At 40.8% G+C, this 19,645-nt stretch overlaps 2 protein-coding genes across 7 annotated transcripts in view; one reads left to right on the top strand and one right to left on the bottom strand.

Annotated features, from left to right (window-relative positions):
• Positions 1–2,644, top strand: part of acss3 (acyl-CoA synthetase short chain family member 3) — a 40,751-nt gene extending 38,107 nt beyond the window's left edge. The window contains exon 16 of the mRNA XM_023413112.2: positions 2,219–2,644. Coding sequence (XP_023268880.1) covers positions 2,219–2,302 — 84 coding nt within the window. The 3' untranslated portion in view covers positions 2,303–2,644. The remainder of the gene's footprint in view (positions 1–2,218) is intronic.
• The window catches only part of ppfia2 (PTPRF interacting protein alpha 2), a 153,097-nt gene continuing 136,086 nt past the window's right edge, over positions 2,635–19,645 (bottom strand). For 2 of the 6 annotated variants that reach the window (XM_023413105.2, XM_087175823.1), the window contains exons 21-32: positions 14,780–14,861; positions 13,772–13,972; positions 11,205–11,267; positions 9,890–9,922; positions 9,629–9,804; positions 9,364–9,461; positions 9,075–9,250; positions 8,515–8,583; positions 7,650–7,806; positions 7,332–7,388; positions 5,397–5,491; positions 2,635–3,988 (exon numbers count right to left, since the gene is read on the bottom strand). In XM_023413105.2, coding sequence (XP_023268873.1) covers positions 5,433–5,491; positions 7,332–7,388; positions 7,650–7,806; positions 8,515–8,583; positions 9,075–9,250; positions 9,364–9,461; positions 9,629–9,804; positions 9,890–9,922; positions 11,205–11,267; positions 13,772–13,972; positions 14,780–14,861 — 1,171 coding nt within the window. In that variant the 3' untranslated portion in view covers positions 2,635–3,988; positions 5,397–5,432. The remainder of the gene's footprint in view (positions 3,989–5,396; positions 5,492–7,331; positions 7,389–7,649; positions 7,807–8,514; positions 8,584–9,074; positions 9,251–9,363; positions 9,462–9,628; positions 9,805–9,889; positions 9,923–11,204; positions 11,268–13,771; positions 13,973–14,779; positions 14,862–19,645) is intronic. The other 4 variants (XM_087175824.1, XM_023413111.2, XM_087175826.1 and 1 more) reach the window with 4 other exon arrangements.

The following is a 19,645-nucleotide window of genomic DNA, read 5'->3' as shown; positions in this document are numbered from 1 at the left end:
TTTTTGACCTACTATTCTATGTTGTTTTTGGCGTTATATGCCTTATTATATAATGGCGTTTTATGCATTACTATACTATGAGTTTTTTTTCAAAAATTTTTGACCTACTATTTTATGTCGTTTTTTGGCGTTTTATGCCTTATTATACTATGACGTTTTTTGACATTTTTTTGCCTTACTATAGTATGTCGTTTTTTGGTCTTTTATGCCTTACTATACTATGACGTTTTAAAAAAAAAATAAAAATTTGCCTTACTATACTATGGCGTTTTTTGCCTTACTATACTATGTCATTTTTTTGCCTTTTTTGCTTTACTATACTATGAGGTTTTTTTTTCAAATATTTTTGACCTACTATTCTATGTTGTTTTTGGCGTTATATGCCTTATTATATAATGGCGTTTTATACCTTACTATACTGAGTTTTTTTTCAAAAATTTTTGACATACTATTTTATGTCGTTTTTTGGCATTTTATGCCATATTATACTATGACGTTTTTTGACATTTTTTTGCCTTACTATAGTATGTCGTTTTTTGGCCTTTTATGCCTTATTATACTATGATGTTTTTTGACATTTTTTTACCTTACTATAGTATGTCGTTTTATGCCTTATTATACTATGACGTTTTAAAAAAAAAAAAATTGCCTTACTATACTATGGCGTTTTTTGCCTATGTCATTTTTTGGCCTTTTATGCCTTACTATACTATGAAATTTTCTTCAAATATGTCGTTTTTGGCGTTATATGCCTTATTATATAATGGCGTTTTATGCCTTACTATACTATGATTTTTTTTTCAAAAATTTTTGACCTACTATTTTATGTCGTTTTTTGGCGTTTTATGCCTTATTATACTATGAGGTTTTTTGACATTTTTTTGCCTTACTATAGTATGACATTTTATTTAAAAAAATTTGCCTTACTATAATATATCGTTTTTTGGCCTTTTATGCCTTATTATACTATGACGTTTTTTGCCTTACTATAGTATGTCGTTTTTTGGCCTTTTATGCCTTATTATACTATGACGTTTAAAAAAAAAAAAAAAATTTGCCTTACTATACTATGGCGTTTTTTGCCTTACTATACTATGTCATTTTTTGGCCTTTTATGCCTTACTATACTATGAGTTTTTTTTTTCAAATATATTTGACCTACTATTATATGTTGTTTTTGGCGTTATATGCCTTATTATATAATGGTGTTTTATGCCTTACTATACTATGATGTTTTTTGACATTTTTTTGCCTTACTATAGTATGTCGTTTTTTGGCCTTTTATGCCTTATTATACTATGACGTTTTTTGCCTTACTATACTATGTCGTTTTTTGGCCTTTTATGCCTTACTATAATATGTCGTTTTTTGGCCTTTTATGCGTTACTATAATATGTTCTTTTTTGGCCTTTTATGCCTTACTATACTATGACGTTTTAAAAAAAAAAAAGTGCCTTACTATACTATGGCGTTTTTTGCCTTACTATACTATGTCGTTTTTTGGCGTTTTATGCCTTACTACACTATGAGTTTTTTTTCAAAAATTTTTGACCTACTATTCTATGTCGTTTTTTGGAGTTTTATGCCTTATTATACTATGTTTTAAAAAAAAAATTTGCCTTACTATACTATGGCGTTTTTTGCCTTACTATATACTATGTCATTTTTTGGCCTTTTATGCTTTACTATACTATGAGGTTTTTTTTTTTCAAATATTTTTGACCTACTATTCTATGTTGTTTTTGGCGTTATATGCCTTATTATATAATGGCGTTTTTTGCCTTACTATATACTATGTCATTTTTTGGCCTTTTATGCCTTTCTATACTATGACGTTTTTAAAAAAAAATTTGCCTTACTATACTATGGCGTTTTTTGCCTTACTATACTATGTCGTTTTTTGGCCTTTTAATGCCTCACTATACTATGACTATTTTTTCAAATATTTTTGACCTGCTAGTCTGTCGTTTTATGCCTTATTATACTATGTCTTACTATACTATGATGTTTTAAAAAAAAATTCCTTACTATACCCTGATGTTGTTTCGCATTTTATGCCTTACCGTACAATGTTGTTCTTTGGCAATATATTGGCAAAAAAATTTCATAGTATAATAAGCTTATTATACTATGAAATTTTTTTTATTTTTATGCCTCACTAATTTAGCCTTGTATTGCTTTTGTCGAAGCATTATGACAGCAGTGTTTCTCGCCGCAGATTACTCCAACCATTGAGGACCCAGAGGTGTTCAAAGACATCGAGAGGCAGGTAGAAAAAGTCCTGAGACCTCACGCAGCCTGAACCCATCAGTGGGGACGACTGAGGAAACAAACACAAAGTCACTCCTTGTGCAAGATGTGAGTGCTGCCACTGTGAACTAAAAGTAGAAGTTAGTTTTCAGTCTTCTTTTCTAAATCACACTGAAAGCACATTTACATCAGTAAGTTTTTATCTTTGTTCCTCTGCCAGATCCATGAAGCAGAATTAGTGCTTTCCAATTCTAATGATGAAATTAAGTCTATTTGAATGCAGTCTGAACAATACTGTGAAACTATACTGCACAACAATTAATTGAAGCAATGTACAGCTGCTGTTTATATAATATCAGGATGAATGTAAATAAAGACCACTCATTCACTGACAGTTTTTTTTTATTGACAATGAAAATTTGTTTGCTCACCACTTAGTTTTGACCAAAGTACAAGAAGTAATAAATAAAAAAAAAACAAAACAAATGAACACAAAATAAAATGATTCGTTGTTCGTGCAAATTGAAGATGTAAAAACAAAATTAAAAGCGTAAGACTTGTTTTGAGTCATCCATCAGAAATAACTAAAAGACAGATAACAGGGCTGTACAATAGGTTACCCTGGAAACTCTGACGGAAACAAAGAGTTAACAGTTACACCAATGTAAGTCACAGCAAGAAACAGGTTTTTTGTCATTAAAAGTCACCTCACTTCAACATGGTCATATACACTCTACGCACACTATGAGCTAAAGCAGTCTGTCTTTCAGTTATTTCCTCTGTTCTGTTGACGTGGTGTCTGAAGGATGAGGGGGAGAAGGCCAGCTTGGCTGAGTGTGTTTTTGTCCTTTTTGTGTTAGATGTATCTCCTGACAAAACATACAGTACAACAAGTGACAGGTTCTACGAACGACCTCCTGCTTTTTTTTTTTTGTTGTTCTCTGAGAAGAAGTTTTGTGCAACTTCGAGAGAGCAACAGCATCTCTTTGTTTTGTCCTTGGCTACTGAATAGTCCGTTGAGTTGATGCGGTTGTATCAAAGTGCTTGTCGTGTCGTTCCAGTGCGTTGATGCATCCTCTTTAAAATGCTCCTTTTTTTATGATAGCGAGTCCATAAGAAAGGATAATGAAGTTTGTTGGTGTCAGAAATGGGGCTCGAAGTGGTTTTTGTTAACCACTAGAGGGCAGGTTTTCACACAACATCCAGAGTCTCTTCCTCTCTATATGGTGCAGCACAGGTTCATCATCATAATCATCAGCACAATGAAAAAATAAAACCATATGTACAAAATGATCTAGGGGGAGCAGGATAATATGGAGACAGTTTAAAGAGCAGCATATATTAATCTATGGTCCACTAAATGAGGTGGCAGGGACATTTTTTTTGCACAAACTCTGAATAACTTTTTTTTTATACATAGATGTGTGTGTATATATTAAAAAATGGCATATTTATATTAATTTACAGATAACCTACACATCTCCTGTAGAAGAAATACACAGTACGTTATGCTTTGACAAGTTACTGTACATGTAAAAGGTAGAAATGGTGACAACGGGGGGGCAGCCTGCAGGACAGTTTAGCACCGGCATCTGGTGCCTACATTATAGGGGACAGAGCAGGGAGGGAGGGGGGGTGGGGTCAGAGAGGAGAGCAGGGCTTCTTGGCAGTGCGTGTCGTCAGAATGGTTTGTTCCTCGGCAGGGTGGCCCGTCCAGCAGCTCCATTCAGAACTGTACCTGAAGGGAAACACAACAATGAAGTTTTAATGAGAGTCTTGAAATCTTGAGTCAGTAGAAGTTTTTAAAGAAAAAAAGCTGAATTATTAAAAGCTAAGAAGGCAATTTAAACTGTGACTAAGATTATAAAAAGTGCTTATAAAAAGTATTCAACCGCCCTTTGGAAGTTTTCATTCTTTATTGTTGTGCAACACTGAATTACAACAGAATTTAATGGGGCTTTTTGGACTTCACTCAACACAAAAGGCCCTTTAAATACAAAATACTTCTTATGAATACTTTTTTTATTGAGTCTATCGTTAAGACCAGAGTGCCGTGAATATGCGAAATGAAAGTACATTGAAAAATCAAATTTGACTATTTTATATGCGTCTAGAGCAGAACTAGAATTATGATTTTCCAAATACAACGCAGCATAACATTTATGAGTCTGAATCGAAGGAAGGCAGAAAGTTACAAAGGGATTTTTTTTGTTTGTTTTCTGTGTCAATCTTGTGTGTATTTGTTCTTTGTGGCAACTGCTTGCACCAGGTGAAGTCACTGCATCATTATTATCTGTCTATTCTGCCTCTAACCTCTGCACTTCTTACATCCTGGAGACGTGTAATGATAGTGGTATGGGACTAAAGGGTTTGTGGCCTGATGTGCTCCTTGCAGCCAGATGCCTAAACTGGCAAATACAGATGTACTGCAGTCGGGTTTTGAACAATTGTGATTAGAAAGAAACCTTTCAAGACTGGGATTTATCATTCATGTAAATGCACTTTATATTTCTTTGTCTTGGCCATCTGGGCTCCTTATGCTAAACAACACATGCAAAGCAAAACTGAACCTTCTCTGCGGCTTCTGGCATCTGGTTGCCACTTAAATTGTGAGGGAATTTCACTACAACACAGATGCAGAGAGACAGTGCAGTCAGACAGCGTACAGCATCAAATCAAAGCAAACACTTATGAGGAATGACACTTGTTCATCGCACCTGGCAGTACAAGGAAAGAAAACTAGGGCAGGCTCACTTTGTAATCTGTAAAGTTTGGATAACTCTCACAATGTCTACTTTTAGGAGCCTTGAACTGCCGTGATCATGTAAATGAACTTTGTAAACTAATCTGTTTAAGATACTGCAGGTCTCATTCATTTGAAGCAGGTTTCCAAAGCTCGGACCATGAGTGACTCATCTTTTCCTGGACCGACATTAAAGCGAGAGACATCAGTACGAGAGCGTCTCCCATCACCTTATCACAGCTACCTGGCAAAAACACCGCAGAGACTCGCCAAGCCGATGAGACAAACACACTTATCTTGGGAAACATTTGGCCCCACTTCTCTTTAATCCAATATCTGTTTTAAGTACTTCTGAGGAAAGCTGTGTATTTGACAGAGCGAGAGTCTGTGTAATGTTACATACAGTGTACAGTTTAAGGTCCCTCTCTTCCTCCTCCTCTCAGCAGGAGTAGGTTCTCACCGTGGAGCTGTCCAGCCGCTGCACCGCAGAGGGTCCGACTGTAGGGGGAGACAGCGAGAGAGAGAGCTCTTTAAGTCTGAGTGTTGAGGCTCTTGCCACATCAGATGGACCCAGAGTGAGAGGGAAACCTTCCTCCACTTGGTTACCACCCCAAACAAAAAATAATGCCACAAGATGAGACGTCCTCAACGGGTATGAGTGAGATCACAGAAACATTTCTTCCACACCACAGAGATTACTTGATAGTGTCACCCTCGGAAGAGAAAGCCGTGGATCACACACACACACACACACACACACACTCAAAGGAACGTTTAGTTTTGAGTGGACACCATCAGCAACAAGATTGGAGTGTAGTGTGGACGTCACGGACCAGGGAGCACAGAGAGTCGAGACAGAGGAACACAGGAAGGCTGTGTCAGTGTCAATGGGAACACCTTGTTAGAGGAGAACACCGGCTCAAATCGGTGCAGTGTCGGATGATCTCCAGACAACTCGCGTGGCGTAATGTGTAAAGACACGGTCGCTAATACTCTCTGCATCCCCTTAAAGGATGATTCCAATCATTTATTCTTGACAGTAGACAAAACCACCTTAAATCAAGATCCATTTATTCACTTATTCTCTCATATCATCTGGTCTTTATTATCAGATTGAGTTAACTGTCGTTATAGGACTAAAAGTTTCAAACTTTCCATGATTCTTGTCCATCAATGTTAGTAACAAACTGAGCTTGACGGTTCAGTATTGACAGTGGAAATGATGTCTAGAGGTGATCACCATCATGCAAAGTTTCAACATCTACAACCTACTGATGAAGTCTGTGGCTGAAAGCTCCAGAACAAGTGACTGAATGGATCTTGACTTTAGATCGTTATGTCAGCTTGAGTTTTATTTTATGCAGATCTGGTCATTGTTCCTACTGGTATTAAGAACTTTGAATTTACCAAAGTTAATATCAGAGATCTGGGAAGGCGACAACATCAATAGAAGTTGGCAAGGGGCAAAAATAAATGAGCAGTGAGACAATTATACAGGTTTTAAACACATCCTGTGGTTAGCATAACTTACTTGGAAGAACAAACTAAGGCAGTTGGTAAAATTTATATCCAAATTGACCGTTGTAAATGTCCATCACAGTTATCCTGTGTAGCCAGGATTCTTGCAGACACTCACTTGAATTAATTTTACATCCAAATGAAGTGGTTTAGATAACTGTTGTGTCTGACTGCTCGTGTTTCTTGCCTTTGTTGAAGCAATGTTGCTGTGTTCCCAGATCTTAGCAATTTTCTTAGCAAGTTCTTTATCAGAACAAATTGAAATGATGCCCAGAACTACTCAAATTAATCAAATAAGAACTAAGTTGTAATAATGTAGGATTATCCTTTAACAAAAGCCCGTTTCAGCCAGCGTCCTCTTTTAACAGCAGGGGGATAAGGAACGACACAAACTGCCAGTTTGAGTTCTCGAAACATCCAAGACACGACCTATGTAAACCTCCTGATTCAGGCCAACTTACATAGCACCGCTCAGCCACCTTTTGTTTTGCTGCTTAGTTTCTGTAACTTCAAGGGTCACACCAGCAAGCATGGGTCCTAATCCATAACTTGACCCCCCCAGCTTTTACCACCAGGGTGACTAGACACAATGACTATTTTGCATCTCTGCAAAACAACACCCTTGGAGTTGGATATTAGAGAGATTTAAGAGTAGTAGAGTAAAAGAGAAGAAGGTGAGGGTGAGAGGCCACAAAGAAAAGGAGAGATACAGCAGGACAGTGGTTGGCAGAGACCATGTGAAGAGGAGGGAGTACAGGTAGAATATTAATAATACACGCAGGGCTAACAAGCCCAGAACCTTCATTGGGGCATATCTGACCTTGATACCAATCCAAATACATGTCGTCAGGACTGTCATCCAGCGCCTCATAGAGGACTGCAGAGCAGCCGTCACAGAGTCGGAGAGAACAAGAGACATGGTCACAAAACAGCACGGAGCAGCGACTCCTGCTTTCATCTATCTGCGCAGCCGGTGGATTTAACCTTTGTTTGCGTTTGAAAGCCACACTTCACATATATATCCGTCTTTAACACAACTCATGTACAGATAAGATAAAACATATCGATTAGCGTGGAAAAACAAAAACAATCTGCCAGTTGGTGAACTGTGAAATAAGGTGGAGAGGCAGGCACTCACCCTCAGGTGGCAGCCTCCGGGAATGACCGGACGTTGCGGTGAGACGGAAACCAGCAGGGAGAGTCTCTGCTGATCCGGGCATCATACTGATACCGTGAACGTCTCGGGGCGGGAACTGCCTCCTCCACGATGGACCGCGGAAATCTTTGTCGTCACACTGACGGACACAAAAAATATAATATTGTTCACTCGTTCTCAGACATAAACACGAAACGACTGTTGAGATACAATAAGCTTCATCAGCATATTATCTTCGTCTGTGTTTCTGGGCACACGTGTCATCACTTAAAGGAAGGTGACACGTTCCTTTGACTTAAAGGTGAAGTTGTTTTCCATTAAAAGCCAGTACTGTCCTCTAAAAATGGTCATTGCACGAAAATAAAAATAAGAATAAAAATCCCATATCTAGGCAGGTGTTGAACAGTCTTTGGTTTTATTATTGATGTTAACTATGAGTACGTTTACTATCTCCGGTTTAAAAACCTTTATACGACTCATTTTGAGATACTGGGAAATCTGGGTCACTGTATTATAAGAGAGAAGCAAACTAGGATTTCAGCATCTTTCACACTGGACAAGAATAATTTAGAAAAAATGACGTGCGCACCCTCTAATCATGAATAAATGTATCATAATCACATACTTAAAAATGGATGAAAAATTACTCGGTCTGAGAGATTTAAATATATAATTTATCCTGTCAGTGAGAGCTAATAAATTCTGTTTACCCATTTTGAATTAATGAGGTTGGTGAACATGTAATTGTTGCGAATACTCTGAAACGACTGACACAAGCTTCGTCTGTTGTGACGTTTCACCTCACAGTGCTGTGAAGTCATTGTTGTAGGTGATAGTCGCTGCTCACCTCATCCAGTCGCCTGTCGGTGCCCAGGGCCAGCAGATTGTTGTACTCTCGCTCCAGAATCTGACGTGCCTGAGGACAGAAAGGAAGGGAAAAAAACAAACAAAAAAACACATGATTTTCATTAGAGCAGTTATTTTTAGCAGCATGGTAACAGGAGCAGCTGATATATTATGTTATTCGCGCTGCATATCCATTTTACCCGAGTATAGATGAGCAGTGAAAATTCACACGGCAACCTGCCAGAGTGACAGTTGGCAAATCTGCATGTTCTGATTTTAGATTCCACCAGCTTTTGAAGGCTGACACCGACATACCTCTATTTTTGGACGGAAGGCGGTGACAGATGATATTTCTGCCCATATTCAGCACCTTTTAAATTTGGCTGCGTCAATGCCAAAAGAAACTTAAAAAAAATATATATTATTCAGTGGTATTTAGAGCAGGATGATGCTGCTCCTGCCAAACCTTTACATTAGCCCTGCAGTCCACAGTTAAAACAAGTTAAAACAGTTCGCTTGCTGTCTAATTAATTAATACTGCGATGGGCTGTGTTGGTGTACCTGAGTGTTTTGGTTGGGGATCTGGAGGAGCAGCGCCAGGCTGCTGTAGTCAAAGTTGTCGTCGAGGGCGACCAGAGCTCCGTGCACGCCGCTCTCCAGAAGGATGTTGGCGTAGTCCCTCAGGCCTATGCTCTGCACCCAACGGATGACCCGCTCATTACTCCACACCAGCACGTCTGCAGACACAAGCATAAAAATGCCATTTTAATCTTTATCTCAAATCTTTGTTTAATTTCTTATATTGATTTGGTTTGTTATTGTGTTGTTTTGATTTCCGGTGAATACTTGCCTCTCATTTCATGCTGGCTTTGCTCCCTGCGTCTCTCCAGCTCCTTCCTGTCATAGTTGAGCTTCTTCAGACACATGATTCCATACTGTAAACTTGTTCTGGTGTCAGAAAACACACACACACACACACACACACACACACACACACACACACACACACACACACACACACACACAGTCATGTGATTGGACACACTTTCCATACCTTTTAAAAAAAAAAGGTATGTCTGATCGTCAGCATGAGGCAGGTGAGGTGAGTCCAGTACCTGTGGAAGCTGTCCACCATTTTGAGGTGCACCCTCAGGTCCTTCTTGGTGAGGTGGTCCAGCATGCGGGCATCCACCAGGCACTCCATGAAGTAGCTGCGGTACTGAGGTAGTCCTAGACTGGGCAGCCACTCGTTCCCTATCCACTCATGGTTCATATCGCCATAAGCTAGAGTCTGAGGAGAGACGTCAGTCAGCGAGCGCTAACCTTTCATTTGCTTCACTCATTTTCATATTGGCTGCGAGAGTGAATTCACTTACTTGTGCCCAGCTCCCCTCTTCAGACTCTGACTTCTGATTGAAACAAGGAAAAGAAAAGAGAAAGTATCATCTAATTGTGCAGCTGTAATCAAAATCTCCCTTACATTACAAGTGGCAATTAATACTAAACCAAACTGATCACACAGTGCAAGAATGCATACTGAATTTATGATCCAACTGAACAAGGGTAATAAACAATTTAAGCAGTGCCTCTTTTATTTGTTCCTCTCGCGATCAAGTGTCAAATACATCCTGCAAAATATGTTGGTTACCCAGCGTTGAGTTTGGTTGAAGTGCTCCCACATCTAAGAGGAAGCCATAAGAAGGAAGAAAGTTTCTTCTTCCCAACCCCTCTGCTACATTTTGACAAATCAAAAGAAAACCACAGGCAGCTTTCAAGACACAGTAAAAGGTTTGTGGGAGTAACTGTTGAGCAAGTAAAAAGGGAAAGAAAAGCGGAAACCTAAATGGCATGTGAATTAGTCTCTGGGGGGAGGCTCTTACTCTTTTACTCTCAGATGTGGCCTCACCTGACAGTTCGCCTTTACTTGGGAAATGGATTACTAATGGGCTAAAAATGCCTTCCTGAAAAAATGGTAGAAGAACAGCTTTTAGCTTCGTACTTCCTGGAGCCAGATGAGAGGAAGAGTATATCTGCTGTATGTTGATCTCTCTAAGATGCAAACAGCCTTGACAATAAAGCCTTAAAATTGGATAATAGCCCATATGTGGAGACATGAGTGGCTCGAGATCAGCTTCTTACCTTTATTACATAAAGAAAAACCTGTCAGCTACAACCCCACAAATACTCCCCCACAGCTAGTAACAGCCAGACAATGATGTAGATGCTTGAACCTCACTGCACATCAGATCTCTACAAGTTTTGTTTTGAGTTGTGCATGAAGTAATGCTGCATTTCACATCCAGCTTCTTCTAACCCACTGATGCCAACCTGAGCTGGTGAGGTTTGAGTGGTGTTTTAGTAACAGTGTCACATCATGAGCTTTGATAATGGAGATGAACCGTGTCGAACCTTCACCAGCTGCCAAAGGCTTAAAGCTGAACACACAGAGCTTGTATGTATCATTAAAGAACAGGCTTCTCCAACTGAATTCTTGCTTAAAGTTAGTGTTGACGAGGAGGTTCACAGATCAGGGAGGAGGTTACCTGACGCATGCCTTCTCCATCAGTCACCGCCTCGGTCTCGCTTCACTCACTCCATGTGATACGCTCTCTCACACACTCATACACACGACTGATAGAGAAAGAGAAGGGTGGGTGGGGGTGGGGAGTGAAGGACACAAGGGGGACTGACCGTTTTGGAAGGAGCTGCCAGGGTCTCCATCTCCTCATGGGTCACCCATACATTGCCTGACGGCTACAAGGGGCGGAGCCCGAGAGAGAGAGCGGCAGCGGGGTTGGTAGTAGAGGTCCGGTAGGAGGGGCAAGCAGTGTTAAAGAAGAAGAGCAGCACCACTGTAAGCCAATAGTGTTATAGCATCACAGTCAGATGATGAACTGGCCCCCAAACCCGCCACGGGTCAAAGGGCGTACACAGAGGACAAAAACACAAACAGTACAGCACAGAAACATCCCAACTCTAGCATAACACGAATAGAAATAAAGACAGTCGCCATGCACAATGAGGAAGACTGAATAAATTAGTACCATAACCATCAACAGACACATAAACCCCACATTACACATCCCTCTCCGGCTATATTTTAGCTGTAAAGGGTCAATTCACTCAAATTACAAAAATAAAAACTTATCTCTAGTGGTTGCTAGCCATGCCATCATATTCATATATGGCTTAAGATTTTGATTTTCTTTATTAAGCGATTATTAAAGTCATAAAGCAGTGAAAGGTCGTCCAGTCCACTAAACCAAAAGATGTCTAATATACTATCAGATAAGACATTAAACAACAAATCAACAGCAATGTCTCTCTACACAACACACTTTTACTAGGGAGTAATTCTTCAGTAGAAAAAATAAAAACAGTGGTAGACACCGTCTCATTCAACTCTCAAGACAGATATCTCCAAACTTATCTGCATGGCTGCGAACCACTAGAGATAAATTAACTTATGCTTTTTTGTGATTTGTGTGAACAACCTTTTAAATGCTTATTTTACTATAATTGTCCATTTTGCTGCATTGTTGTTGTGTCACTGTAGCAGCAGTGATTTTTGTGCAGGCACAGCAGTAGGTCAAGCTGTCATGATACAAACAGCATACAGACTCAGGACTCCCAGCAGCGGACCCCTGCTTCACTGCATGTTTGAGGGGGGTGGGGGTCAAGTTTTAATAGTGGAAGTAAAATGGCCAATTCCCTCAATTTTCTACTCGACATACACATCCAGCTGTGTTTACAGGGTCAGTTGACCCCCTCTGTTAAGTGCGTAGTGGGGGGGTTTAACTAAGTGTGACAACAGGGAGAGGGCCCGTCACAGTCGGGGAAGGGGAGAGTTTGTGATCGGACGCGTGAATTCGCATGCTCTATAATGAGAATTTCATGAGGTGTGGAAGTGGAGCCAAGTGGTAAAAGAGAGGGTGGGTTAAGGGAGGGTGGGGGGGAATAAGAGTACCAGCACAGATATTTCACAACAGGAGAAAAAGTGCAAGAGCTTATGACGGTCGCATGCAGAAATAGTGTTATGTAAAAACAAACTTTAATGTATGTTCTCAGATATGTTTAAATAAAACAGCTCATGTCTGTATGATGTATGGTCTGCACTGTTGGTATGTTCAGTATAAAGCATATTAGTCCTTGCTCTGCAGTGTGAACAGTCGCTATCATTAAGGAACAACAGAGTCCTTAGAGACCATATGCAATTACCATGACAACAGGGAGCTATGAAAGCGACTGTGGTGTGAAATAACTGGAGAGCTAAATTACAGTACACACTGCTGCTAGTGCTTGTTGTACAAAGCAGGCTGTCACTGACTCCCACTGTCATATTCACTTATCACAAAGACTGTAGGATTTTAATTTGGTGCCGTATAAAAGAAATACATCACCGACAAATGTTGCCGGGAGTGATTACGTGGTAACGGCTGTGTGTGCTTGTCGTCACCCACCTACACACGTGTCACCCATGTGTGGAGGAGTAAGCAGCAGTGAGGATGCTCAGTCATAAAAACATTTGTCAGAGCTGCTTTGGAGGCAGAAATGTTGTCATTACTTTTATTAAACATTACCTGCCTGTTAGCTTAGCTTAGCATAAAGACACGAAAGAGGGGGGAAACAGCTAGCGTGGCTCTTTCAAAAGGCAACATAATCCTACTAAATATTATGATACGACTTCTTTTTCAAGTATCTTTGCTACTTTTGTCTGCTCTCTGAAAAGATTTCATCGATCGTTTGTTCAAACAACTCAGAGTTCTAGTTCTTTGCCGTTATTTCTTAATATATCTTAAAGTCAGACACTGAATACCTGTCTCCGTTTTAATAAAGGTTGATCGACTGGACCCTAACCCTGGATTTTATCCCTGACAAAGTCTGACATATTGTCCTTTAATAAATATATTAGAACACAGTATAACAATAAGTGATCTTTCGAGGTGCTGGTAGGACAGAGAAACCTTTGGACAGAGTCAGTTCAGCTGTTTCCCCATTTACTCTTTATGCTATGCTAAGCTAGTTGGCTGCTGGGTTTAGAGTGAACAGACAGATATGGGAGTGGTACCAATCTTCTCATCTAACTCTTGGCAAAAAAGCAGATTTCCCCAAATTCTTCCTTGAAATATTCAAATTGTAATCCTGTCTTTGAAAAAAAAAAAAACTGTCAGACTACTTCTTCCTCCACATGAGCTCTGCTTCCAGCAAATGTTTGCACGACTGAAACTCCCCTCTGCGTCGTTTTCTGTATGACTCACGGTTCTGGAGGTGGGCGGGGCCGAGGGGCTGGTGAGGGAGACCATTTCCTGGATGGCCAGGCGGAGCTTGAGCCGGTGCAGAGGGTTGCTGATGCCGATCTCCCTCTGGATCTCGGTGTCGGAGAGGGCCGACATGATGGCGCCGCTCTTCACGTTGGCACGGCACGCCGCCACGTACCACGCCGGCATCCCCAACCACAGCTGTACCACACAAAGAGCAGGATTGTTGAGTTTAGTGAGCTAGACTAATTTTACCAACTCATTCCTGGCTTTTAACCACTTGTTATTTCTTCTATTTTTTTAATCACCATCCTGAATTTCAGCAGAGAATTTATTCTCTTGGTAGCCAATATGCTGTTTCACATTCACTTTCCATCTTGCAGTGAATATAATTTGGCAGGAAACTGTGAAGTCTTGTTATTTGGCTTTAAAGTAGACAAATCTAACAGCATGAAATGAGTGTTAGCACAGAACAGTCAAAGCTCAGCAGCTCAAAAAAATATAACTATCAGTCCCAATAATCCCATTTGACTCTTTCCTTAATTGGAACATTGTGGTGGGGGATTAGTGGGGTCATGAAGTGACTGGTGGCTGCACCTTTTCCACTACACATTAGGGGGCAGCAGTGTTTCTATATTTTGCCTTTTCTCAACATGTGCAGTTACATCACAAATAGTTTAAGTATTTGATTTATGATCACTGCTTTAGGTCCTAAATATTAATACTCATTATTGGAAATGAGGTCATAGCTTAATAAATTACTCATAATGGATTTAAGCAACAATGTGAAAAGGCTGTAATAGCTGTACATCAAAGGGTATTTTGATCAGGCAGACAAATACTATTCATCTTTAAGAGGATGGATGACATTCATGCACGGGCTAATTAAACTGATTAAATTTAGTTTATGTTTTTGCAATAATCTACATGCTATTTAAGTAAATCAGTGCTTATCTCTTTGGCACATGTGGGTGAAAACGTTCAAAAGTCTCATCAGTGACCATTTACCTCCAGCCAGGCTACAACTGTCGGGCCGTCCCATTGGGCGAAAGGTAAACCCTTTCTCCTGGCCTCCTCCAATAGCTCGTGTCTGAGGACGGGAACAGAGGAGACCCAGTGTGAACACATGCACTTCAACATCATAATAAAACACATTCGCACATTTTACTCACTCTGATAACAACACCATACCCTCTTTAACTCTCTCACATCCTCATTCCTGCACACCGCTTTCCACAAATCACCTGCAGTTAAACAGGGTGGGTCTGTGAGCGTGCGTGCATGTGTATGTGTGGAGTACATGAGAAGGAGAGTACTCACACACCAGTTCAGCCTGTACACAAAGAGTGTTGTATAGAATATTGTTCTATCATTCATCTCTGGGCTACCAGAGACAAGCACACAACTGTAGCTACACTCAGAGACACACACTCATACACACAGGCTTTGTATTGTTAAGCTTGTCGGGCCATTGATCCAGATGTTAACATTTTCCTACAGTATTTGTAATGTTACATTTCTGCTGCATCAGTCAGCAGGAAATCTCAACTGCAAAACATATTTCAGTGAAATTTAGAGGAAGCTTTGGTTTTGGCCAAAGAGCAAGTCACTGGTTTTTGGTGTGGACAGCAACACAATATGGCTACGTTCATAACTTCTTAAGTGTGACGCATAGAAGAGAGTGAACAGATCATCCATATCCATTTCCTAATCTTTAACAGTGTAAAGGGACTATTTGTAAGTTTTCTCTATGGTTTCTTGCTGGGAGCGGGTGGTGGTGATTGTGGCTTGACAAGAGCTTCAGTCGTCTTTGAGTTTACAAGACAAGAGGTTATAATACGTCCTGTAAGCAGCGCTACAGCTATGTAGCAATAGCAAAACTTACAAATAGCTCCTTTACTGTTTAAAGATCATTCCTGACCATGAAACAGCAATTGGCAAACCAATCTCACAACAAGGTCCAGTTAGTAGCCGTCTTGTAGAAAAGTTTGTCCAATTACAACTGCATTTTGAAAGTTTTGCACACACAGGGGATGCTCCAGCAACACATTATGTATATACCCATAACACAAGACTTGATATTTGGCACAAGGTCAAAAATATTCCTGAACAGTATTTTAGGTGTTCTCTCACTGTGTGCAAACTGAAAATGTCTTAGTATTTGATTAAAGTAACACATTTAGTGGATGTGCATCCTTGGCTGAGGTACTGTGTGTCCTCTCTGAGTGCACACACACACACACACACACACACACACACACACACAGTGCACTGCAGTACCTGCTCAGTGAAGCTAATCTGAGCACAATGGCCCGGCTCATTCCAGTTCAGCCACACAGAATTTACTCTGCTGAAGTTTTTATTATTATTATTATTATTATTATTATTATTAATGCAGTTTTTGAATCATGAAAAATAGTAACTTTTCATTACTTTTTCTGGGCTGTGCCTCGTAGTTTTAGTTTAGCAGGTGTTGAAAGTCGAACTTGGGAGGGTTTGACTGGTGACATGTTTGGCCTACGTCCACACTACTACGTTCTAGTTTTAAAAAACATCAATTTTGTTTTCACCTGGCGGCCTCACTACTGTTTCCAGTGACTAAAACGGAGACTTTCGGAAACGCTGCTGATCACGTTTGCCGGGAAAAAAGACGGAAGTCGACGGGTCGCTCCCTGATTGGTTCTTATCAGCCTCGACTACAAGTGGCGAAAGCAACATGGAAAATGAAATAAAAGCGTTACCGACCTTATTGTCTTTGCTACCAGCGGTTGTGCAGTTAAATTCTGCATTTAAACGCTGCAGCTGCCTTTGCTGTTCCTCGTTCGTTAGCATTTTTTTTTGCAACTACTCAACTGCAGAGAAGACGATCTGCTTCCTGTTTACAGCGGCTCGCGCATGCCCAGTACTTGATTGATTCTGATCACGCGGGAGAAATGAAGCCAACACGGAAGTAGCAAAAAAGCTGCACTTCTTCGAATGGCCGCTTGAGGCTGGCTCCAGGTCAATCCCCATGGACTACCAGGTTAAAATGCCCAACTTTCCAGCAGAAATAAACATGTTTACGGCCTGGTACAAAAAAAATCCGTTTTGGTCTCTACAGCTAATTTCCTCCTTCATGACAATTGTATGGGAGGAGTACCACTTTGAGTAACAGGTGGGTGAGGGTATGCTTGCCACAAGCAAACGCATTAAAGTTTCAGCTCAACAAGCACCCCCTTTGCCCATTTTTGGATTTAGGATTAGGACTTCAGTCAGGTACTGGCAAGATGGCGACATTGGAACAGCTCACTCTGAGCTTCAAAACTGCTCTTCAGAAACATTACTGAGGCTACGTCCATCTTTATTAACAGCCTATGATTCTGATACAGGGCTAAAATGCTTGTCTGGACTGAGATTGTTTTGTTTGAAAACACTGTTGTAAGACTAAAATGTAATAGTGTGGACTTTGAGAGGCGCCAGCGTCGACCTATTTAGCTCAGTGTGCTGTAAATTGAACCTTATGGACCAGTCGTGCAAACAGCTATTTTGTGTTGTGCTGGATCCTCCCCCACTTGGGGAGACACAAGCCTTGAAAAACACCTGGCAAACAGGGGACACACTTGTACTAACACCCACACACACACACACACACACACACACACAGAAAACAGAACAAAACAATGCACTTCTTTTTCTATTTAGTGAACACATTTCATAACAAAAAACTGAATCAACAACCCATTCCCTGAGTATGTTGTCAAAGAACTTGACAAATGGAAAGAGTGGGCTTTGTCATAACATGATACATGTAGTACTCTCGGCGTTGAGGACCTCAGTGCAGTGAAAGGGCACTTATAACACAGCTTACATGGCACACAAAAGCCTACAGAGGAAATGTGTTCATCCAAACGCAACCAGGTACATTCAATGTCTTATCTATCCAGCACATGGGGGGGAGATAGCTCATGTTTTTTATGTTCAGGTCAGGTCTAATGCATGGAGGTAATACATCCACTGAACATAGCTGGGGGAGAAGGGAAGTAAGGAAACAGTTATGAAGAAATCATACAAACAAAAAGAACATTTGACATTCCCATAACCAGATATTGCAGCTGGTTATTTCATACAAATAGATAGAGACACATATAAAAAGGAGAGGAAGACATTCCAGGTAGAAAAATTAGGCCCCAGTTTTAGCGGCGGCACATTCTCTGTCCAGCCATGGATGCAGCTGCCATTGAACTGTAAGAAGGGGGGAAGAAACGTCTTCAGATGGTAAATGAAACAAAAAGAAAGAAAGAAAGCAATGGTGCTGTTAACAGCCATGAAGGATAGAGAGATAAATAGATAAAGAGACGTCAGCTTTGGTACTGGTCGTTCAGGAGAGGACGGATGGCGGACAGACAGGAGAAGATGGCAAGACAGGGCAATATGGCTGAGACAATGGTCATATCCAGGAGGTCAGTTATACATCCTCACAACTTACCCGCTTTTGTTAGAGTCAGAGGATGATGAGAGGGAGAGGAAGGGTAAGAGAGGAGAGAGTCATAGAGTAGAAGAAGAGAGAGAGAGAGAGAGAGAGCGACGGGGAGACAAAAGTACACAAATGTTAATGAGTTAAATAGGCAATAACGGCTCTAAACAAAGACACTCGCTCTCACACACACACACACATCCACACACATATAACTCACAATGGAGGGCATTCGTTTACAGGAGCATCTGTAGACCAGTCAAAAAAAACATGTTGTCTTCTACAATGCAGTCCTGACCACATCTCGTGCAGCAGAGGAAATGAGAAATGCACTGAAACACAGCAAGACCCCCTCCATGGCCTTACATTCAAATGCTCAGTTACATTCAGATACTTGTCGTTACCTCTTGAAGAAAAAAAAAGGAACAAAACAAAACAAAACAAACACACCAACAATGAGACCACAGCGGTATTGATCGATCAAGATGCTGAAATGGAAATAGTGCAGGCAGCTTAATGGCATGCAGTGTGGAGGAGGAGGAGGAGGAGGCGTCAAGATGCAAGGTGGTGGTGAGGCCTTAAATCCCGGACACTGCTATGAAGAAGTCGGTGCAGTGGAAGAGAAACAACACATTTGTCAACATACAACGAACAATACTCTCTATTGACCGACTAACATGGGAGGCAAAGTTATTCGTCATGACAACTCAATGTGCACTTCGAGCAAATGACATTCATCATTTGGCGCCGGGGCATGGCAAATGCACGCACACACACACATATACACACGCACACATACATATACAGTCTGCAACACTCCTGATTTGCGAGGGGTTCCCCCTTTCTTTTCCTGGAGGGCAGAACACACCCAGTTCTGACAGTCAGTGTAATCTATGGGTGGTGTGTGTTTGGAAAAGTCATCTATAGCTTCCAAATTGACAAAGTAGCTTTGTGAGATTAATTGGCTTTTCAGCCCGAATCAATAGTCTGACTTTGGCTCTGCGTCTGAATACAGTGAGGCTCTCTGCTCCTGGATACTGATCCAGCCTCTGCTTTCTATCGATCCTGCTCTCAGTGTGGGTTATGGTATTACAAACAGTACAGTGCAGTGCAAGCCATGCTTCCATACAGGAAGAGAGCTAAAGGCAAACACAGGAGGTGGAGGCTGTAGCTGTGGCCTGTGTGTTGAAGGTCAGATTGGACTGTATTCACTGCAGTGAGTGTAAATTCTGAAGTCTGGTTCTAAAAACAGCCAGATGACTTCCAAACACAACCATTCTTCTAAATGTGACTATGAACACGGCCATGTGTACTAGCAGGTATTTTAAAAAGGACACTCTTGGCTGCATATGAAGAGACCCTCTTAAGGGTCTTCAGCCGGGGTGAACTACTCTGACAACTAGTGAGGGGGGGGGGGGGGG

Source organism: Seriola lalandi, unplaced genomic scaffold (assembly GCF_002814215.2).
Source record: "Seriola lalandi dorsalis isolate HSWRI2012SDOR001 ecotype SW California unplaced genomic scaffold, Sedor1 jcf7180002054504, whole genome shotgun sequence".
NCBI lineage: Eukaryota > Metazoa > Chordata > Actinopteri > Carangiformes > Carangidae > Seriola > Seriola lalandi.
Note: the sequence above shows the minus strand (reverse complement) of the source record. Positions and strands in the feature narration are given on the sequence as shown.